Raw genomic sequence first — 24,105 nt, 5'->3', positions numbered from 1 at the left:
AACTTGTAGATATGTGTACTTACAGCCAGTCTGAAGTTGCTGGGAAAGGTGAAGATGCATACAGCATGAAGAAAGTTAGATATGCCCTTCAGAGCCTTAAAATATAGGAACAAACAGACTTGGCTCATTGCTTACAGTAAGATACCATTTAAAAATAGGACACATTCAGCCTCACAATTATCAGTCTCCCAGGAGCCACATAATCCTCATCTGTCAGCACTCTACAATGATGCTATACACTCCTTGAAGATGCTGAGAATTTTGAAGTTTTTTGTTTGATTTTGACATAACTTGGTGGTTCTTAACATATTTGAACATAGTATATTTTGCTTACATTAAAATATACTTTCTTTAATAATGATTGACAGGGATCTTGCTTTTCTCTGTTTAAAAATCCTGAATTCTCTGATAAAATCCAAAATTTTCTGATTAAAACCCCCCAAATCTGCATTTTTCCATGAAACACCACGATAGGCAGGCAGACAGGCAGGCTGTGTGACGCTTCAGTCGCTGATTCCTTTTGGAGGAGATTCGGCCCGATTCATATTCCAAATCTCCTAATTTGAATTGAATCAGGTGACCCATTAATCTCTCCAAAATGAATCGGAAGCCTGTAATTCGATTTAGAGAGATTCGATGATTTGGACATAGACACAGCTTTATATGCGTTTTCTACATACCTCAAGGGACCAGGTGGTTTGTGAATGCTGAGATGGTGGGGCAAATGGAGTGTCCCACGGGAGCGCCAGGGGGGACCCCAGCAGGGCAGGGGAGGATGCAGGCTGCCCGCTGCAGGGATTGGGGCTCCCCGCCCTGCTGCCCTCCCCACAAGGGTCCCAGCAGGGACAGTGGTGCAGAGTTGTGCCCCCCACTACTGCTGGGCGGACAGGGAGTGCCTCACCTTGGCAGGGTGGCTGGTGCGGGGCTCCCAGTGGTGGTGGCAACTCCAAGCCTTCCCGCCCATCTTTGCCCTCCCATACCAGGTCCCATCCATTGGTTCCATGGAGGCCCTTGGGGGAAGGGCAGCAAGGTAGGAAGCCCTAAGCCTTGCAGCAGGCAGCCTACATCCTCCCCAGCCCCACACACAAATCTGGGGAAGCACGTGCTTTCCTCCCCCCACCCGGTGCATCACCTCTGCTGCTCAACCTCTCCTCGGGAATGCACACAGCAACAGGGACCCAGCCCCTCAGCTGTCCCCTGGGTGAGCTGCCTGTGGCTCCATCCCACTCTCCCAGCTGGGCCCCATCACTGCGTATTCCCAGCCAGGCCCTAGACACTGCACCAGCTGGACAGCACCCCCAGCCCAGCCACCAGCCCTGCCCCACTCCCTCCCTCACCATGGCTGCCTCAGTCTGGCCCCCTACATTGCCTGTGCCTCCCCCCCACCCCACTCACCATACACTTACCTGCAGACAGCTGCTCTCCACCACTGCCTGGCTATATTACTGGCCATGTGCATGTGTGCATGTGCATGTGGCTTCTCCTGCATCCTGCTCCTCCCAGCCCCAAGGAGTGCCTTGTAGGCTGGAACTCTGCCAGCCTGTAAAGAGAAACCTGCCATTTCCTATATTTCTCTCCTTCAAAAGAGAAAATCCTCACTTTTCCATGGCAAACGGAAAACTCAGATCCCTGATGATTAACTTACTCGAGTTTTAGACACCTTAAAAAAAAATCTCGGTAGAATAATTCTGACAGACAGATTTAATAGTAGTAGTTCATGGACTTGTATTAAATGGTATTAGTTTACAAGGTTGAAGAATATAATGTCTGTTTTACTTCAAGTTTTCACAAATAGGGGCAGCTACCAGCTGATGAGTGAAGTTGGCAGCAGAAATAGGAAGAAGACTAACAGCCTAGAGTAATAGCAGACCAGGTTATGGTTAGAGAAGTTAAATGCTTTCACGTTGGCAGGGCCAAATGGGATGCAGTTGAGGGTACTGAAGGAACTGCCTGAGGTAATTTCAGAGTTGTTGGCTATCCTTTTTAAGAATTGATGAAGGTCAGGTGAGGACCTGGATGACTGGCAAAGGGCAAACACAGTGCTCATCTTTAAGAAAGAGAAGAAAGACTATCAGGGGAACTACAGACCAGTCAGCCTGACCTCTATACCTGGAAAGATCATGGAACAGGTCCTCAAGGAATCCATTTTGAAACACCTATCCCCAAAGTCACTTTTAATGCATTAAAATAGTTAAGATAGTTTCCTCTTTCTTTTCTAACCTTTTGGCAAGTCAAATAAGTCCTATCTATGGCCAGGTATAAACTCTGTTCTTGAAGTCCAGATAAACTATGAATATTGACTTTGGGGAGTGTGAAAGAGGAAGCAATTTTGTACTCAATAAATTTACAAAACTTTATCAGGTACATTGATCTTCCTTTTATGACTCTGCGTTAACTGACCATTACTAAATTATATGTATAAGGCTGTTTAATAGTCTTTATCCTTGTCATTGAGTTCATTAAGAATTTGCATTAAGAACATCTTAAGCCATTCATTGTGTGTGAAAGTGACTCTTTTTTTGGCTGGGGACAAATGCTGTTCATACAAACGTAGCAACAGTGGTGAAACTAATGTTGGAATAACCCTCGTCCAACCCACGGTTACTGATGATAAAAATAATTATTTTCATTCATAAATATGCTACCAGAGATTTAAGAATAAAGCCTGTCACTCACTGCTAAAATAATGCTTTTAAGCCTCCTAGTAAATTTGATGGGAAAACTCTCATTGACTTGGCAGCAAAATAAATCCTTTACAGAGGTGTATTTTGTTGATCCTTGCTTAAATACTTGTACAGTGTCATAAAGCCACAAATTATTGAGTAGTAACCTTGTCTTTGGCAGGCTATCCCTATCTATTTGATGTAAGCTTATTTCTTTGTCATGCTGAAGCTGCATGATCTCAAGTTTTGGAATGTACTCCTTAAAAGAATCATTTGTCAGCTTCTGATAGCTTCTGCCTGTGTATTCTTTTGCAAGATTACCGAAACAGTTCCCTTGTTGCCTTCTTGTATTTCCCCATATTTTCATAATGCAACCTACAGTCTTTTCCAGTTGTCTGTGTAGTTTATCATATTCCTTTATAATATTTTCATGATACCTGTGTGGAAGCAGTAGTCAGGGTAAGCAGAAATGGCAGGATTTCATCCTTAATAAGATATTTGGTTTCAGTATTATAAGGTTTTCATCCTAAGTGTTAAATTGTTACTAGAATTATTAATCAAGTAAGGGACCATTTCACATCCCCATGGATCATGATAGCCATTTTTTATTTTTGCAGAATTAAAGTATTAAATTTTAGCAGAGATGCTCCAGTCTGTGACTATGCCCAGATTTTTTTCCATATACAGCAAAAGCCTAGAAATTATGAGTGATTTCCAAGTTCACAAATAATCACAGCATCTTTCTTCTTTATTATCATAGGTGTTCTACCCTAGCAGAGATGGTACCAAGATCCCAATGTTTATTATCCACAAGAAGGGAATTAAATTGGATGGTTCTCATCCTGCTTTCTTGTATGGCTATGGTGGCTTCAACATATCTATTACACCAAGCTATAGGTAAGCAGCCTATTTTTGACAAACATCTATTCTTAATATGTTCTTCTAAACTATTTGGTACTTGCCAGGAAAGACAGTGGACTGGCTGATCCACTATATGAAAGGAAAGATAGTGGACTGGCTGATCACATATTCTAATCCAGCATGGCAGGTCACATATTTTTCCATGCCTTTACACATAACTAATTAGCTAATCATACTGAAAGAGATACAGAACATATCTGGTTTGTGTCCTCTTTCAAACATGTTCAGCCATATGGTTCCTTTACACCAATAACTATGTACTTTTTGTTTTATCTTCTAACAGAAAAAGCATTTCCTAAGTGCATAGAGGGATGTATGAGAGATGGGACTCTGATGAGAGATGTCCCAGAGATTTGATAGCGGGAAAAACATTTTATAATTGAAAAGTAAAATAAAATATGGTGTGCACTGTAACACAATAAAAATACAAACTACCAATAAAGTATCACAGGGTTTTCTGTGACAGGAAGATAAGAATTGCACATATAGCTCAGGTTATAAATTCTCCATCAGTAATACTATCCCTAATCTCCTTGGACAATTCCGGGTACATCAGTTTTGGCCGAATCTTCAGAAATATCCAAGAAATGTCCCTTTCAGGCTTATAAAGAGCCTTCTGGGTCTCTGACTCTGATGACTATTTAGCATAAAATGCGCAATCCTTGGAGCAGGATCAGAACCCTGCTACCTGTCCCTTAGTCCTTGGGGTACAGCATTATAATCCACTCTTTTACTTAGTGAATATCTGTTTTTAATCTGTCTCCAAAGATCTAAGTGTGATCGTATTCCATTCTGCTTCAGACCATAAAAATACATTAACACAAAATATGTGTGAACCCTGCTTCTTCTCAGCACTTCTTTTTTTGAGTTAGTCTTGAGGCTAATATGAAATCAAGTTACAAAAGTAGACATGTTAGTGGTTTTTCAGGGACTTAAGCAAGGTGGAATGGGATCACATTTCGATATTTAAGTGCCATGTACATGCCTAATAGGTGGAACAGAAACAAGCACTAACGTCCTTTGATTCCTTGAAAGAAAAACATGAGATTTAAGTTTAAGTCTACCATACGTCTAAGGCCATTGGTAAACAAGGGTTCTAAAAAGTATCTTTCCTGCTCAGTCACACAAATCTCTGGGTACAGAGAATAGAGAGTAAAGGCAGAATTCTACCTCACTGTCAAGATAACCAAGTACGTAAGTCACATGACATTCTACTTCACCTTTCATTAATTCTTTGCATCTAAATTCCTTGCACAGCTACATTTTTGCCCAGTGTGACTATATTTTCCCAGCATTGCTACACAAGAACACATCCAGATAAGCATGGCCATTCAGTATGTGGCAACACAAATGTGTCTACAGCACCACATACCACATGGTCAGGTGTTCGCCACGGTGTAAGGGTGTGCTGCCCATGCATGCACTACTCCAGGGTTTTTTTTCCATTTTTTTTTACCCTTGGATATCCATTTTGCTTCAGACCCCTGGATATCCAGGGGTCAAAAAAACCCGTGGGGGAAAAAAATGGAGCAGCGCATGCATGGGCAGCACGCACCGCTGAAAAGCTGAGCCGAGCCACCTGGAGCTGCATTGTGGCTGCCTTCCAGGCTCTGCCTAGCAGGATCTCAGCTGCTGCAGCCCCGGGAGGCCCCCAGGACCCCAGCCAATGCTACTGAGGCCAGCACAGCCTCCCCTACAAAGTACACGTGGCACAGGTGTTCCCCGGGGACAAGTAGCTGTGGTGCAAGGTATGCTGCTGCTGCTTGTCCCCAGGGAACCAAATGTCCGCGTTCATCTGGGCACAACCCAAGTGTCTACCTCCATTAATGCTGTGATTCAGCATTGCCGTGGACATATAGACGTGCGGCAACCCCCCTAAAAATTAGATAATTAGAGGCCACAAGTTTGACACTGAACTTAGTGGGGAGGGTTGCGCCCACCATTTTGCTAGTGACCTAGTGGCTAGGTTAGGTTAAGAAAAAAAGAAGCAAGGAGTAGGAGAATCCACCCACCTTTTATATTTCATAGTTGGTAGGGTCAGAAGAGACCTGAGCAGATCATCAAGTCCGCCCCCCTGCCATGGTAGGAGCCAGCACCACTTCTCTTGGAAGTTGGTTCCAGATCCTTTCCGCCCTGACTGTGAAGTAGCACCTCCTGATACCTAATCTAAATCTACCCTCTGCCAGCTTCTGATCGTTATTTCTAGTCACTCCTGGGAGTACTCGGGGGAACAGGGACTCCCTGAGTGCCTGCTGGTCCCCTCTGACTAGTTTGTAAACGGCCACTAGATCCCCTCTCAGCCTTCTCTTGTGGAAGTTGAACAGGTTCAGGTCCCTTAGCCTCTCCTCATAGGGCCTGCCCTGCTGCCCCCTGATCATGCGAATGGCCTTCCTCTGGACCTGCTCCAAGTTGTCCGCATCCGTCCTGAAGTGGGGCGCCCAGTTCCCCAGCCTGTAGGTATGCTGCTGGTTCTTCCTCCCCAGGTGCAGCACCTTGCACTTGTCAGTGTTGAAACCCATCCTGTTCTCATCTGCCCACCCCTGTAACCTGTCTAGGTTCAATTGCAGTCTAGTCCTCCCTTCTAGCATGCCCACATCCCCCCACATCTTAGTGTCGTCAGCATATTTGATAGGGTGCTTTTTACCCCCTCGTCCAAGTCACTGATGAAGATGTTGAAGAGCACGGGTCCGAGGACCAAGCCCTGGGGGACCCCACTGCCCACATCCCTCCAGATCGAAAATTCCCCATCCACCACCACTCTCTGGGTGCGGCCCTCCAGCCAGTTAGCGACCCATTTGACTGTGTAGGTGTCGATGCCACAGTCCCCTAGTTTTTTAATGAGAATGGGGTTGAGAGACAGTGTCAAAGGCCTTCCTGAATTCCAGAAAGACTACATCCACTGCTACCCCTGTGTCTAAGGATTTTGTGACCTGGTCATAGAAGGCCACCAGGTTGGTCTGACGGGAACTGGCGCTAATGAACCTATGTCGGTTGCCCCTAAGCATAACCTCCCCTGCTGTCCCGTCGTGGACATGCGCCAGGATAATTCTCTCAAACAGCTTACCCAGGATCAAGGTAAGATCTGCTGATTCCCTCAGCACTCTGGGGTGGAGATCATCAGGACCAGCTGATTTAAATATGTCCAGTCCCTCCAGAAGTTCCCTGACTAGATCCTCACTGACCCTAGGCCTGGGTGCGCCTCCCCTGGGGCCTGAGGGGGTCCTGGCGGACGGGCTGATCCAGTCCCTGCTCAGGAAAATGGAGGCAAAGAAATTGTTAAATAGGTTAGCTTTGTCATCTGGTGTGACGACCAGATTTCCTAATGTGTCTTGCAGAGGCCTCACATTACCCGGTACCTTCTTTTTGCTCCCTGTGTATTTAAAAAAGGACTTCTTGTCCTTGATCTGGGTAGCTAATCCCAGTTCCATCTCTGCCTTGGCCTTCCTGACCGCCCCCCTGCAGCCCCAAGCAACCGAGGTATAGTCCTCCCTGGTGATGGCCCCTCCCTTCCATTGGGTGTACGCCTCCCTTTTAGCCAGGAGATGGTCCTGTATGCTTTTGGTGAGCCATGGGGGCTTTTGCGCCCTCTTGCCCCCTTTGATCCTTGTTGGGATTACCTCCCTTTGGGCTTGGAGGATCATCTCCTTAAGGAACAACCACTTTTCTTGAACACCTGACTCCCCACCCCTCCGGGACCTCAGTACCTCCCCAACTATTCTCCTTACCTCATTGAAGTCTGCCCTCCTTCAATGAGGATTATTATCCTTCAATGAGGGTTATATTAATAGTTATTAAGGGACTTGAGCAAGATGGAGTAGAATCACACTTAGGCACTTAAATCCACTTACCTGGTGAAATAGAATCTGGTCCTATATGTCTAGTGGACAAGGTAGATTTTAACCCTAAGAGGGGAAGTGCATGTTTATTTTATGCAAATTAATGCACCGTAAATCAGGAGCCGTGATTTCAGAACATAAATTCTAATCCATTTCGTAGTTTTTGAACCACAAACAGCAAAGCACTTGACCCATTCAGTAATCTTTTAAAATTGAGCCAATGTGTACTTCACCAGAACCTGAACTTTTACAGGCATATAAATGACATTGTGATTGTCTTACAGCTTTCAGTACAGAGCAAATAGTGTTAGACACAAATTCTCTGAGGAAAAAGAAAACAAATGGGATGTACAGAATGAAAGGAAGCTCTGCAGACAGTAAATGTGCAACTTACCAGCACAAAAATAATCTATTATTAAACTGCCCCCTTAAACTTGCATACACTCTTAAGAGTTACAGTAACTAGCTTTATGCTACTATTCTTGCATTAAAGTCAACACATCTCATAAAATCCTTTACCGGCCTTCTTCCATGGATTACTGTGATTATATACCCAGATAACATTTACAATTTCTCATCTTCATACAAAATATGTTAAAGAATGACGGACCTCTCTGTATGCATCATGAGATTATCTGAATGCTTTTTACAGCCGTTCCAAAGCTATGTTTTTAATTCCCTGTGCATTGTATAAGGCAGTAATACAACCTAAGTACTTGAAGAAGTTATCCATTCAGATGAGGTTTAACCACTGATTTATCACAGTTCATAGTACGATGAAGAGGAGAAAGTTGCACAAGTGTTGAAGGCCCACTGTCCCATATTAGACTTTAAAAAAGAAAAGTTTACATCTATGCATTTAGATTCTCATAAAGTAGAACAAGAACACACATTCAGTTCTCTATACAGCAGGGGCAGGCAAAATACAGCCCATGGGCTAGATCCAGCCTACTAGGCCATTCTATCCAGCCTGCAGGGCCACTAAAACATTTACTAAATTAATATTTATTCGCTCCCAGCTGTCTGTCAAAGCTGACAGGACCCAGGGGCAGTAGGACCCAGAGGGAGCCCTCAGCAGGCTTGCAGGCTTAAGCAAATCAGCCCTGCCCACCCCCGCCCAGTCTCCTGCTTTCCTGCCCCTGCCCTGCTCCAGCACCATGTGGCTGTGACTCCTGGATGCATCACCAGACTGATGACTCCTGGATGACTCTTGGATGCATCACGGAGCACAGGACTCTGGTGACTCCTGGATGCATCATGGAGCACAGGACTGCACTGGTACAGGGGAGAGGGAGTGGTGTTTGTGTGTGCAGGCTCAGGAGCAGCGTGTGTGTGTGCAGGCTCGAGGGCAGTGTGTGTGTGTAAATACAGGCTCAGGGACAGTGTGTGTGTATACAGACTTGGGGGCATTGTGTGCGCGCGCGTGTGTGTGTGTGTACAGGGGCAGAGTGTGTGTATGTGTGCATGTTCATAGGGTGAGTCCCACATGCACACCCCACCATACACATGCATCCACACACACCCCCCCACAGACCCCATACCCACCCACACCCCACATACCAACACATACTCACATGCTCCCTCATTCCACACACCCACAGCCCCCCACAATCCTATACCCACCCCCCACAATATACAAGAATAAGACTTCATTTCAAGCTATTGTGCGATCACCTCTGTGTGCACTACACAAACACATGTAAATCAAGACAAAAATATTTTTTGAAACCAGATTAATGAAATGTTTGCTTTTTCGAATATAATTTGGTATATTTCTGGTTCCGAGATGGCAAAACCCCTTGCTGAAAGGAGTACTACCAAGAGCAAGGAGAGGGACTTCTGGTGGCAAAGATCAGGAATTAGGGGGTGGGACCTCCTGTCACAAAATGGTGACCAGGGGGTGGGACATCTGTCAAGGGGCGGGAATACCCATGCAGCCCTCGACAGCTTGCCAAAACTCGGTAAGTGACCCTCCACCCAAAATAATTGCCCACCCCGGCTATACAGTCTTGACAGCTATTTTAAAAGCCTGCTAAGTATACAGAGAGACCCATCGATTTCTCCAATCAAATTAAATGGTTGGTGACAATACAAGTATAATGGAATTTAACTGACTTATAATAATCAACAGAGTCTCACAATATACCTACCATCTCTTCCCACCCTTGTGGTCTTACCGGCCAGGACAAAAAGAGAAGTCAGGTGCTGTATTCTGAATAAACGGAGGCAGTTACAGACTGGAGGAAAAATGTGTTCCAAAGACCACTGAGAATGCTCTTCCTCCAGCCATGGCAAATCAGCGCAGATGCATTTGCTAACTCCTGCTCCAGCTACTTGTTACACAGAAAGAGACCTGTAGACTCCCACTTATTTATGTTTTTTGTTTATGGAGAGAGAATGAAAACAGATAAAGAGAACTGGGCAGGGATACTAGGAACTTAACATTTAAGGAGGTGATATCTACCTGTCTCCTCCCCTTACTAAAAACACAGGTCAGTTCAGCTTCAATATAGGCTATGTAAGCTTATGCATCTCTGATTCAGTTCGTTAATAAGGTGCATCTCTGCCCTGCCTTGTATTTCCTATGTGGTAATACAGGTTTCCCTCACTTTGTGCTGTACATGCGTTCCTGGAAAACGGCACATAACTTGAGTTTGCATAAAGGGAACCCACTTTACAATGTAACAAATAGGGATATGTTCCAAGATCTCGACTGAACTGACCCCCAGACCCATTTCTACCACTTTTACAAGACAATTTTGGTACTCGCCAACAGCAGACAGTGCACACAAGCACAGGGTGGTGGTAAATGTTACCATAATGGGGATGCCAACTACAGAAACACGTCTCAGGCAACAAGTACAGATCCACACAGGAGACTATATTTTGGAGGACATCATTCCCACAATGCACTGCACAAAGCAGCTGACTGCGGGTTTCCACCACACTGATCGCATGACAGTGAATTTACCTCGCATATAATGAATTTTTGGTATAAAAAGGGTCATCCCATAAGAGCAAATTCGCACATATAGAACCCGCATAAAGCAAGGGAAACCTGAATATGGTACATGTGTCATAGCTTTGAATGGGTCATTCAGAACCCAGTTCCAAAGACTTTCTAATGTTAATTACTATTTATTTAAATTCAGTAATCCCTAGGAACTCCCATCAAAGAAAGTCCTTGTAGAGTAAGCATTGTACAATAACTAACAAAGCAAATAATCAGAGTGCAATAGCAAGATAAGACATAAGCAGGGCTTGGGGGTAAAATTGCAATTTAAAAAAAAAATTAGCAAAAAAAGTAGAACTCTCAGCTTACTGCTTCCCTGCAGCAACTTGAAATTCTAGCACTTCATAGTCTAAAGCACATACTAAATTGAAACTGAATTGCTTAAAAAATTCATCACAGCTCAGCTAGTTTATTATTTCTAGTGTAATAATAGCGCATTTGCTTAGAATCAGGATGGGCAAGGTAGTTAAGGTAAAAACACCTCATTTTATGTGAACTTGGTGCTCCTGTAAACTGTCGCAAATCCAAGGCATTTCAGTTTCATTTCTTTTCAGTCTAGTGATTTTAGTCTCTCTTTTTCCTGTGTTCAATTAAGTAAAATGTCCCCAACCTAATGTTTTGTTAGCCTAAGCAGTTGGCCAAATCTGAGGTCTTGTAGGTTTCTTTCCATTTGGATGGGAAACTTGTGATGTAATTCAGTTAAGTTCATAATGTAATCATGTTTTATTATGTATGTATACAAAAATATGCATGCAGAGTCTTTTTTCCTTGATTGCAATAGAGACAAACAGGAGCAACCAGTTTTTCTACTGAGAAAATTCCCAGGTGTGCTACTCCAGCAAATCTGTACCCAAACAGCTCCGTGTCTGTGCTTTCTTTCAGTTTTGGCTGATTCAGTTCCTCCAAGTCATGGGGTGCAATTGATATCTCAGGCAGTATGTTTGTCACCAGGGATTATTCCATTATTCCATGATTTAGCAGTGCTGTGGCCACTTGCCCTGTTAGCAGTCTCCCTTTTCTGCAGCTCTTTTTATTACATAAAGGTCCTTGATCACACCTTCCGCTGAGCCCAGTTGATGAGGTTTATGATTAACTCTGGATCCATGAGCAACTTTCTGCATAACAGCCTTCTTTCTCTAAGCTGATTTTTTTCTGTTTGTTCCTTGAATCTCTACATTTTTCAACTACTTGCATGAGGCCAGATTTACATTAGCATTACGTCGCTTAACTGGGTATTCTGCTGACAAAGTGCAGCTGATGGAGGTGTATCATTAACTGCATTTTTACTGACATAGATTATTCCAGTTCCTATGAGAAGAATAAGCTATGCCACCAAGGGCACAGTTTTGCCAGCATAACTGCAGTTACACAAGAAGCTGCTGCTGGCACAGCTGTGTGTCAGACATTGCACCTGACCAATGCTGGCCAAAGCTTAGAGTATGGTCCTGCCTTCGTTTTTGTTTTCGATTGGGATTTTTTTTTAATAGAATGCTTTATACCATAGTTCTTACATTGCAGATTTCTGTGGCCTTGTCTGTACCTTTAAAAAAGAGATTTGGCACTTAGGAGCCTAACTGCTCAGACCTGCAGTCACTGCTTTAAATTTGTCATCTTGTGTTCTGCCAACAGCATATCTGTGACAGCCCAGGGCTGACTGAGCTGCAAAACCCACCTGAGCATCTGGATAAATATTCAGATAGTTTGCCAAGTCAGAGCTCAGTGTTGCCATGGCTATATTGCCAACAGTACACGAGCTAACTAATGTAAAGCTAGCCCAGAGAGTCTCCACTAGCTACAGAAGCTGCGGTGTAGACCTGTCCTAAATCCTACTGACTTTCTATGAAACTTGTGTCTGAGCCATTTTTTAAAATGGGACTTACAGATTATTGGATATTATCTTTAGAGGCTCCTAGATGTGTGTGTGTGGGGGGGGGGTACACCAGCAGCACCCACACACCTATAAATGCTTTTTTTCCAACCAGTGTAGAACAAAGCCAGCTCTGCCACTTGGTTGAAGTGGTTATTTCCCCCAAGAATCTGTTCCCCACCTCACATACAGTGGAAACCTTCCGTCTGTTTTAATGTTCTTTGGTACTGCAGCCTCCTTATGGGCAATTCTTTCCCCAGAATTTTGTAAAAAGGGAACTATAGCTGTAAGTTGGGACTGCTGCTCACTACATTTAAGAGGAGCTGCAGTTGCAAAGGAAGAGTTCAGAAAAGTAGATCCAGAAATAAATACAAGGAAAATCATAGCTGCAGACCAAATTATTTAGCTACTTACAATAGTTCTTTATTTTTCAATACAATCATGAATTTTTTATGCGTCCCTGGACTGAGCAGCTGGATTTAATACTAATTCTAGTCTAATACACAGTACAGATCTATCATTAATTATACAGTGCACACACAGTAAGTGCAATACCAGTAGCTAAAAGGTGCAGTAAAATTGATGGAATTCACACTATTGGTTTGACCACGCTTCTGGGGAAATATTATTGGAAACCCATCAGTATTGCCTCAGAGTCTGCAAACCACACTGCAGGATCCAACATGTTTTACTTGATTGCTCTGTACGTGCCTTCCTAGATACCATCAAAGCAGTTTCTAATGGATAGTAACACATAATTTGTTTGTACAAGCTACTTCACACTCACATTCCAGTTCCTCCTACAGGGCCCGATTCTACTAGGCCTTTATACAACAGAAAGCGGAGGAAGGATGTAAAGAAGTACACCCCCTTGCATGACCTATATAAAGGTCAGAGAAAGTAGCAGTTGCTTCATTTCTCTACTGCTCCAGAGCCCCACTCCTCCCCTTTTTTCCCATGGAGGAGTAATGAGGAGCCAAATCCATGGCTTCCTGCTTTTCTTCCCACTCCTCAATAGGCTTGTTTACACAGACAAGCCAACTAAAATAAGTTCCTATGTGTATGGTTATTCCAGACTTATTGTACAGTAAGTATCCAATCAGTGGCCCAAGATGCACAAGCTCTCAGACTCTTAAATCACTGTATCACTTTTGAAAATGTAATTCAACATGACTGGTCTGTTACAGGATTCCATTGTTTATATACTTTTGAGAAGGGATGAACTCCCAGTATGTATTTGCATTATACACAAATACACCAGTAGTTAAGTATATACAATTCTTTGGGTAGCAGAGGTCTTTCTTGGGCTTTATTGTTTTTGTTTCTAAACATGCTACTTAGGTGGTGATTCCATGCTCATTGTGTTCTGTCCAATAATTGGTCTCTTTAAAATTCAAAAATAGCCAGGCAGGTATGTTTCGGTACTCAGGTCTCTCTTTTGACTACTGTTAAGTAGAAGGAATGAAAAGTAATGCAGTAAGTCTGGAAACTCTTTTTGTGAAGACAATTAACCAAAATGTGATTAACCTACCATCAGGATACTCTACTTCAACCATGTATCAGCCTGCAAAAAATTAAACTTCCTGCAGTTTAGGAAAATTATGCTCTCTGATCCATTATTCTGTGTGTGTCTGGAATATAAATCTAGACTGGCACATCTCAAAGGCCTGTAGAGAGATATGTTCCTCAGTGAAGGGTTTGAAAATTGATTTTCCAGAAGCAAATTCATGCTGCCTTGAGCAAGCATATTGCTATAGATAACTAACCTATATGGAGGATTTTTTCTGTGGTGGATTATACAACTACAGGATCCTCTTTTATCAGTTCCCCATCTTCGAATGTTTTGCTTAAAAAGCTTATCCCTAGTATGGACTGTATGAGAGAAGTTATCGACAGCTGATAAATGTTTTGAGAATAATGAAAGTTTTACCCACTTGGTTATTATGGATATATGGACACCCTGTAGCACCACAATTTTCCTAGAAATTAACAAAATTATTGGGTAGGCAACTTCATAAGAACAATTGTGCTTCATTAGGAAGCATTTGGCATCAAACACACAAGAAATGATGTTTCAGCATCATTTCTAGACCTAGCTATACGTGGCATAAAGACCCAATCCTTACTTATGTCAGTCAGTAGGGCTAACTCATTTACGTAAAGATTATTCACAGGAGACAGGCTTTAAAGTAAATTTTAAAAATTAAGCTAATTGAGGAGGGAAATCTGAGTGGAGATAAATTTCCGCATTTTATTGTTCTCATTGCTTAATCTGTGATTTTCTATCTGAAGTCCCTGCTACGTTAAGCTACTACCTGAATTGATCAGAAACCTTCTTTCCTCCTTAATTGTTAAACATAATTTAAGTGACTTTAATTAATCTTGTTTTGAAAAAAGAAATTAAGGACTTGGGTGCTTTTATAATTAGATATCAAGATCTTTGTATATTTTACATTAGCTGTCATCCAAGTTCAAAAAGGTAATAAGAGATCAGACACTGAAATTGAAGTTATAGTGATCTCTTTTATAGTTTTATTATTGTTAACAGTGTAACCAGCAAGCAAACAAAAATGCCTTGGCAAGAATTCTAATGCATAATACTAGTACAAAGGTATGATTTAAGTACAGTATCTCTTTGCAAACACAGTCTCGTAATTGTCAGTGGCAAATTATATACAAATGTAGCACCTGCTTGAAGACTTCTACAATTCCTCAGTAAAGGCCTTAATTTTTTTTTTTTTGCTCTTGTTCATTAATTGAATCCCTAGGATAAACTTTATCCTTGACCTCTTCCCTGAAGAATCAGACATAATGAAGGAGGTATTTTAAAAGATTGGCATGGACGGGCAGGTCCCTTTATACCTCACAGCCTCACTTCACAAGCTGAAGAGCTGGCAAACAATCAAGGAGCAGACATCTTACTGTTGGACCTACACTTACAGATCCACACACCATAGTCCCCCAGAGAGCAGCTTTGCTTCCTTTCCATATATTGATGGGAGTATAACACCTTTGGGATGAACCTTCCTAGTCAGGTTTGCAAAAATGAAGGATTTAACCTGTCATGTTGTCACATACATTCCTTCTTATACACCAGGTTCACTGAGCATCCGTTTGTTGGGATGGGGACATTAGTGGTAGGATAAGATAATCTTCTACTACCTTGTTGTGTTTTTCAGTGTTTCGAGGCTTATTTTTGTGAGACATTTGGGTGGTGTTCTTGCTGTGGCCAACATCAGAGGAGGTGGTGAATATGGAGAGACCTGGCACAAAGGTAAATTATTTTAACTAAAGGAGCAGAATTGTAGCTTGTACTTTCCCTGCTCCCCTCTCCCTCTCTTCACCACTCCCTGTTACTGCTTTTATGTTGTTGAGATCTGAAAGTTGAAACCTGTGTCAAATGAAATGTGTGACGGGCTAGCTGGCAGTGACTTAGCCCAAGGGTTTTGAAAGGGCAAAAGATGATTGGAGGACTTGGGATTCCCTTTCCTCATCAATCAGGCCCCAGAGACTCACCCTCCATGTCCCCTGATTGGCCCCTTGGGTCACCTGGAGGGAGATAAAAGGGGCAGCCCGGCTGACTCAAGAGAGACCAGCGAGGGACCACAAGGAAGGAGATTCAAAGAGCTAGCAAGAGCTGAGCCAGCAGGGCGGGAGCAGTTTTCCCAGAAGAGCCTGAAGGAGTGGGACCTGCAGGCAGCAGCTGGACCCTCAGCAGCGTGGCGTGCGGCCGGCAGGAGAGGCTCCCCTCTGGGCTCCAGGATCGCCTAGGAGAGGCTGTGGCCAGCAGGAGAGGCTTCCCGCTTCAGCAAGTTTCTGAGCAGTGACCTGAGAGGTTCCCAGCTCTGCTTCCAGCTCCTCCAATAAGAGGTCAGGCAGCTTGATGTGAGGTCGGGGCTCCAGAAAGGTCAAGACCCCTAGCAGCCTGGGGTAATACCAGCACTGGTGGCTGTGTGGCAGAGTTTCTGGCTACTATATGGGAGATCTGAGTTCAAATCCCAGGTGAGATAACTTGGGGTGAGTGAGCTAACAAGGGAGAAAATCTTCTTGCAGTAGAAAGGGGCCCTTGTGTTTTCCCCCTTTCTCCACCTCCAGGTACCTAGGCCCTATATTCCTTGTCATTTGACATTTTGTGCCTTTTATATTTCACCAACCAATATTGTTTGTTCTGCTGTTTGTGTTTTACATTTTGGTTAACCCTGTCTGTTGTCAACTGGATGAATATGTCTATGATTGTACGCGTCTAACCTTTGTTGAATCCTGCCCCCTTGGGGCATTGTAATGTCCCCTATACCCCCTGGTTTATACTGGTTATGTTCCCAGTATTGTTATCTCATTAAAAGGTATATGGTTAAGTCCCCATTGGTGGTCTGGCTCTGCTGTATAGGGGGAGGAAAGTCCCTACACCTCCCACAGCGCTTGTGCACCTGCTTTGATGCCTTCAACTGGAGAGGGATCACCTCATGGAGTACCACCCGGGTTATAAATGAAATGAAATCAAATATATTTATTACTCCCATATCCCCTTGAGCTTCTGACTCTTGCAGTTAGAGTGCTTTCATTGTCACATCCCACTACACATACAATTTTACAATATTTCCAAGAAAATAATTGCCATTTTTACAAAATAAGGTCAATTTTCTGGATTTCATGCAGTATCTTATTGTTCCAACTATAGTTGTTGTCTTGACCCCTTCAATGTTTTGAGCATCCTAAACAGCATCCAGATACTGCCTCTGCCTTTGGGTATCTAAGCACATTTCTGGGCTGCAGATCCTCTGTCAAGCAAACCCTTCTGAGATCTGGAACCCATCATTTTATTGCCTGTGTCCCAGGTTCCTGTACTTACTCTTTGGAGTCACCCTGAAATGCACTCTTTCCAAGAATCACATCCAAGATGAGAACATTTCTATATAACAGGAGTCAACAACATCCAGCTCCCCGAGCCACTGGATCTGGCCTACAACCACACCAGAAGGCTTTTCATCTGCCTACACCTGTGGGACAGATGCAAGGAGTTGTGCCTGTATTGTGTGTGATTCTCCATGTTTCCCACTCCTCACCTATGGGTGCAGCTTCCAACCAGTGGGGAAATGAACCGGGACTGGGTAGTTGGGGCAGGGAGAAGTGGCAGCAGTTCAGATGCAGTTTCCAGTTGCCCGGCCCTGGCGCAGCTCCCTTCCAACTGAAATCTGCACTAACTCCCCAGCCAGGGAATGGGGAGCTGGGAAAAGAGGTGCTGATGTGGGTCGCAGCTGCCCAGCCCTGGCATGGATGCAGGCAGCACCCCCTCACTACTGACACTGCCAAAGCCACTCAGCATACACTGGACTAGAGCTGGGTTGTTTTAGTCTGTGACTCAAAAAGGTTGCCAGCCCCTGCTATATAACTCTTCAGATAGACGCAAGCAGAAAGACATGTATAGTTTGGCTGTGCATAATATTCCTAAATACGCCATGTTGTTTACTTTTAAGACAAACTACAAGAGACTGCAGATCACTAGAATATGTCAGATTCCCAGAATACAGTGGGCCTTGATCTACCTTGCACTTTAAGAGCCTCGACTCTTTATGACCTTTTCTTCTCCAACTTCGTTGTGTGCTGCAGCACACAACATTACAAAAATGTTCTCATCTTGTACTTCCTGCCAGTGTTTCGTGTCTCTCTCTGCAAAGCTTTTCCCTTTTTAGTCCTTTCTAAATTAATCTGGGGTCACCTCTGTCCTTTGTCTTGTGATAATTCTCCTGCCTCTCTTAGAATATAGGAAAGACCTGGCTTTTTCACTCTCAGTCACCCTCTCAGGATATCTATTGTTAATCTAAGCAGTTCTTGAAGTTCAGTACCGTACTTTCTGTTGTTCAGTGACATGCTAAAGTCTTTGTCAGCAAAGTGAATATATAAGATACTGTAGATTTCATTGGGACTACTAAATAATAACTTCGTATTAGCCTAAATGGATTTGCCAAATCATCACAGTTCAGTATTTCTCTTGCATCTTTTTCTTTTGTAACTGTCTTGTCTCATGTCTTGGTGTCCAGTTAAAGATGTAATATTTTCATAACAAGAAACCACATGTGCTCATCTGTTTATGATATTATTATAAAAGACAGAGTATCCTTCAGTAATTTAAATTTGGCGATTTGTTTTTTAATGGGGTTTTAATAAAATTTCTCTTAATATAAAAATACTTCTCTAGCCTTCTATTTCCTGTTTAATTTCATTTCAGCTCAAGTCTGTTATCTTAGTTACATAGTTAGAGGCATATCTGGTCTTTGTTAATTTCAGAGACAGCTATTGGCAAAGGCTATTTGCTTAGGTTTAACTGCATGGGTAAGATCCAAACCTTGTGTCAGACAGGAATTATGCAGCACTTTGAGGAAAGAAGACATGAGATGTCTCCATATGCAGGAGTCTTGTTTGGTGGTCTTTTCCATGGTCTCAATGATATAGTCATAAAAAACATACATTTTAACAAATCCCTGACCTTTACTATTGTAGAGCTGTATGAGTAACTTTACAAGACTAGGGCATAGCTTTGCTATAAGGACAACATTTGATTCCCAATTCCCACCTCAATACAATTCTGAATTAGTGCTTATTTACCAAAGAATGTATCATGTTATGTATAGGATAGATTTCTGAAATTTTTATACAACCTTTGTTCAGAATTCTAATCTTATAAAAGTCTAAGTCTGTCTGTCTGTCTGTCCGTAAGGCTTTATTCGCACTCTGATTGGCTGATGGAAACAGCCAATCAGAGTGCTCCAAGCATGGGGGAGCACCACCATGATTCTGAAGCCACACCGAGGACCTCACAGAGGGTGGGGGAGCTGAGACCAGCAGCGCTGCTCCCCAACCTCACTCCCTGCAAGAGGCAGAACAAAGGCAGCATGGGGCATTGGGTGGCAGCACTCCATCCCAGCCCCCTCCTCCCCGCCCCCCATCATTCTTGACGGGCAATTGGCTAGTCTAGTTATAATCTCGTATCAAATGTAATTTCACTTTCAGCTCTGAATTCTAGCATTAATGTCATAAGGCCTGAGGGACACACAACACATTTACAGCCATATAAACAAGGGGTTTATATTGCCCAATCTTATGTTGAATTAGTCCAGAAACAGTAACAACCCACTGCTGTTAACCAGTGCTGAGTAACACTACATTGGTGAACGTGTTGTGTGTCTGCAACTTGCTCTGTGGTAGGCTGCTATGTCTGCCTAATTCAAACAAGCTACTACTGGCTCCCCTACCATTTAGTGACAAGATATAGTATGAGTTACCAAAGAATAATCTGCTCAAGACAGCAATGTTATCTTCATAAATTTACTAAAATGACATAGATTTACACCAATGTAAGTGTTTCATGTATGTAGTTCATAGTTTGGGAATTAATAACCTTCTATTTCAATTTTTTTAAGAAGTTTGCAGAGCCAGATTACCTACCAAAGGTTTTTTGGATTGAGAACTAGAATCTCTCTTGCACGCTATATTCCCTCTTCCTTTTTTTTAAGATGAATTTCCCATCCTTAACATTTTATCTAACAACTGTAGCACATCCAATTGAACATTTCAGTTTCAAAATTAGAATTATTAATAATAATGCCAAACTGAGGTCTGGATCTGACGTTACATTTCTGCTAGAGCCATAGGTCATCATATTTGAGAACAAATGAATTACCAGTCATGTGTTTGGTGTCCAGTAAATATTAATGTGTACTTCTGTCAACAATAAGCTACTTTGAAGCTGTATTGTTTTAAAAAAAACATCACTGAACTTAATGCTGTTAAAGTTCCATTAAGACAAACCTCAAGTGTAGATGTATATGGTCTTGTATAAATTCTGCAGTGGAAAGCTTTTAGCTGGAATCACGCTGGTTAGGAGCATTACCTGTTGATTGATCTACAGCATAGGTATGTATTATTCAGAGTTTCTGAAAGCATTAGAATTATTGGCAAAACCATCTTATGATTTCTGTGTTGAAAGAGTTCTTCCTTTTCTCTCTCTTTCTCAGCTGCATCAGTTATTAAATTATTCATGAAACTGGAATTCATCCTAAATATTTCTGCATACACGTGTTTCTGAATAAGCAATGTCAAGTGTGTTTTATAAAATTAACTGATTTGTTTTTCCTTGCACATTAGGCGGTATCCTGGCCAACAAGCAAAATTGCTTTGATGATTTTCAGTGTGCGGCAGAATATCTTATCAAAGAAGGCTATACATGTCCAAAGAAGCTGACTATTAATGGAGGTTCAAATGGGGGTCTTTTAGTAGGTAAGAACTGCTTGTGTATTAACTATTATGTTGCTGTTGCAACATGTATCTGCGTGTAAAATGAACACAGGAAATTGTTGTGCTGTTAGAAATTGGCAGCCTGTCACAGCATAAATGTAGAACAAGTAATTACATTCTACATCAGACATCAGTGTCTGCTTTTATGGAATATTTGGATTCTTTGGACTTCGGCAAACATCCATGGTTGAGAGCCACACAGATCATTCTTCCTATGTGTTTGACCTCCATGCATAAACAGTATGAAGTTTGGTGAAAAATAGCAGGAAACTTTCCAAAAAATTTTTTTCTTCCAGCTTCTTCTTCATGTTAAATCTGTTTATTGAAAAAAAAATTGAAAAATGAGAACATTCAGCCAACTCTACCAGGAATAACAGCATTATTAGGCAGGGCAACAGAGGCAACCACCCCAAGCACCAACAGGGTTGGGAGGTGAAAAAAAATGGCATTTGCTGCAGCCACGCAATTGTAATCATGGCAGAAGTGGCAGCCAGAAGTTGCTGCTGCCTGTGTGTGCAGCAGCCACCCTGGGCACCGTGCCACATTGTTACACTACTGATTAGAAATTCTGACCTTTACTAGCAGTCATGATCTGAAGTATGTTTCATAACACTTGGGGCAATTGGCCACAAGATCTGCATAATTCATTTCCAAACCCTCAGAGTTAACCATGTCCATAAACCCACATTCTAAAAGCCCATGGAAAGAATTGTCTCAACCTTCCCATTGTGCCTTGATAAATCGAATAAATAAATAAATACGGTTTCTTTCTACACACAGACACACACAAAGTAGAAGCAACTCGGCTGATCTGCTTCATTTAAGGCTTTTGTGTATGGATGAATAACTGCAGCACCTGGCCTTTTAGGCTAAGAACAGATGTTGTTGCATTTGTCCCTGGATAAGTTTTACCTGTGTCTGTCCTGGAACAAACACACCTTGGGATTGGTGTGTGCACATATCACCTTTCTAATCAGGGTTTAGTGAGTGGCTGAATGCACTGCTGCCTTTCTGCCATTGATTCAATGGTGCAATCCTGGTGTATCTGTATACCCTTACCTTGGGTGCAGTCTGGGTGCACCTCTGAGACACTCCCAGGGTGTTCTCACACTTTCAAGATTGCCCATCTACCCCAAATCCCTCTCTGCCCTCTGCCACTTGACCACTGGGAACCAGCTGAGATATGCCAGGCAGCAGCTCCTTGGCCTGTGACATCTCAGCCTGACCTCTCTCACTCAGGCCTTGCCAGCTCTTAGCAGAGGGGATTTTGCCAACTAGATGGATCATACCCTCATCTAGTCATGCACTCAGAAAATATGGATCCCCTCCTCTGTAGAGAAGGCCTGTCTTTGTGGCCAAATGCTCTGGAATCACCCTTAACACTGAGAGTAAAAGAGTTAAAAAAAACAACAAAGGATTTATTATAAAAACTAGAACAAACATAAAAAATCAGTAACCATATATTGAGATACAGACAGAGATATAAGAATAAACAAAAGAAGATATCAGAATAACCAGTTCTTACCCTACACCTTAAATCCAGGGATGCAGTTCCTGCCCAGCACAGTGGATGGAAAGCAGCTTCTTCCACTGACTACTCTGCCAAGGCCTCCTGCAATTTGTCCTGCTCACTTGCTTTACTTAGGCTGTGGCTAAGGGACTCCAATCACCTCTGTACCCAGAAAAACTAAGGACAAAACCAAGCTTTTGAGGCAGGTTTAAGTACAATTGCTTATCTGGCTATTCACATGTGCCGCCTCTTGGATTCTTTAGGATCCCAAACAATATATATCACTTCCTGTCCCCCTTCCTGCCCCCCAGAGGTGCAGGTATATAGTGCAGAAATCTTTCCTAACCTAATTAAGACCAGGAGAATGTGTGCGTCTTTTCAGACATGAGAAATACTAATGCTATGTGCTATCTCTCTTCCCTCAGTTGTTTGAATAGGCAGGTGCTTGGCCCCTTCTTTTAAAATGTACATTCATCATTGTCTGGGAGGGCTGGGTTCCTATGCCTCAGAGCACATGTACAAGGGAAGTGAGTAAAGGGACCATGTGAGATGTTAATTCTCAGTGATTACTTTTTCTGTGTGTGGATAGGTGAGGAAAACACTACCCCACTTGGCTAAAATATAAAGATGTATCAAAAATACATTTACCATATTTATTTGAAATTATGACCCCCCTCCCTCCCCAATAATTAGATACTATACATGGAATGTTTATAAATTTGTTATAATTTTCCATGTATAAAATCTAATGATTGAAGAGCTGTCTTTGAATCATCCTCCCTACTGCTGCAGGGGGCCAGGCAGTAGGGGCAGCAGGTGCTGTAGAGAGGTCAAGCAGCATGTCTGCTTGACCTCTCTGCCTCCCCTGCCTCTGCCTGCTCCCCTCCCTCTCCCCTCCACAGCCTTGGGTCCCCCTTTATCCCCCCTGCTCCTTCCCTCCCCCACCCCCTGCTTCCCTTCTCCCTTTACCCCGCTTCCTTCCCTCCCTCTCCTCCTGCTACCCCCTCCCCCTTACCCTTGCTCTGCATTGGCAAGCTCCATCCACAGCTGCACCCTGGGGCACTGTGCATGTCCCCTGCTCAGCCCCCACAAACATGGGGGCTACTTGCAAGGCTGCAACATGTGGATGGATCCTGGCAGCAAAGCAAAGGTGGGGTGGGATAGATAGATAGACAGACAGACAGACTTTTTTTTACTTTTAATAGGCGTTTATTCCAGGGAGGGTGATAAATCGGGGCCAGTAAAGAGTATGTACAGGTTGGCCCGAACACCTGGGCCTCACAGACATGGTCCTGGGTTCACGGCCTGCAAGGCCTGCCTGTACAGTCTAGATTAGAAAACCATAGCGAGCCAAAGGACTATTTACATATTTACATTTCTGCCAGCGGGGACACCCATGGGGGGCCTCAGGGGTCGACCCGCTTGAAGCAAAGTCCAAGGCCTCAGCCCGCTGGATGCGTGTCCGCAGCTTGAGCAGCTGGACGTGTTACAGGGTGAGGAGCAGGCGCCCCGCCTCGACTCGGCAGAGCGCCCCCTCGAGGGCCCAGCGTTCCTCGAAGGTGGGCACCGTCCGCCGGGGCCCGTGTGCTCAACCTCGAGTGAGAGGCAGGCCCGCACCAGCAGGCGGAAGAGCTGCAGGGCGTCGACCATCCCGGTTCCGGGTAGCCGGTTTCGCCGGCTCTTCAGGGTGGCCATCTTGGCCTGGCCCAGCAGGAAGTTGGCCAGGCTGACCACGGCTTGCTCCACCGCCCGGTAGGGGAACGAGTGGACGTAGACGTCCTCGGAGAAGTCCCGGCCCAGCACCCGAAGCAGCACGCCCAGGGTGGCAAAGAGCGGCTGCAGCCGGGGGCAGTCGAGGAACGTGTGGAAAATGTCCTCGTCCGGCACCCCCGGGCAGAAGGGGCAAGCCGCCGAGGCCGCCGGGTCTAGGTGGCGAACAAAGGTGCCGGTGGCCAGGATGCCGTGCACGAGACGCCACTGCAGGTCGCCGGTATTCTTGGTGG

General features: G+C 43.7%; 1 protein-coding gene across 1 annotated transcript in view; it reads left to right on the top strand.

Moving 5' to 3' along the window:
* PREP (prolyl endopeptidase) overlaps nucleotides 1–24,105 on the top strand; it is a 206,686-nt gene that overhangs the window by 166,927 nt on the left and 15,654 nt on the right. The window contains exons 12-14 of the mRNA XM_025199242.1: nucleotides 3,424–3,560; nucleotides 15,480–15,574; nucleotides 20,443–20,574. Of these exons, the coding sequence (XP_025055027.1) occupies nucleotides 3,424–3,560; nucleotides 15,480–15,574; nucleotides 20,443–20,574 (364 nt within the window). The remainder of the gene's footprint in view (nucleotides 1–3,423; nucleotides 3,561–15,479; nucleotides 15,575–20,442; nucleotides 20,575–24,105) is intronic.

Source organism: Alligator sinensis, unplaced genomic scaffold, assembly GCF_000455745.1.
Source record: "Alligator sinensis unplaced genomic scaffold, ASM45574v1 scaffold313_1, whole genome shotgun sequence".
Classification (NCBI taxonomy): Eukaryota; Metazoa; Chordata; order Crocodylia; family Alligatoridae; genus Alligator; species Alligator sinensis.
The sequence above is the reverse complement of the archived record's forward strand: the minus strand, read 5'-3'. Positions and strand labels throughout refer to the sequence as shown.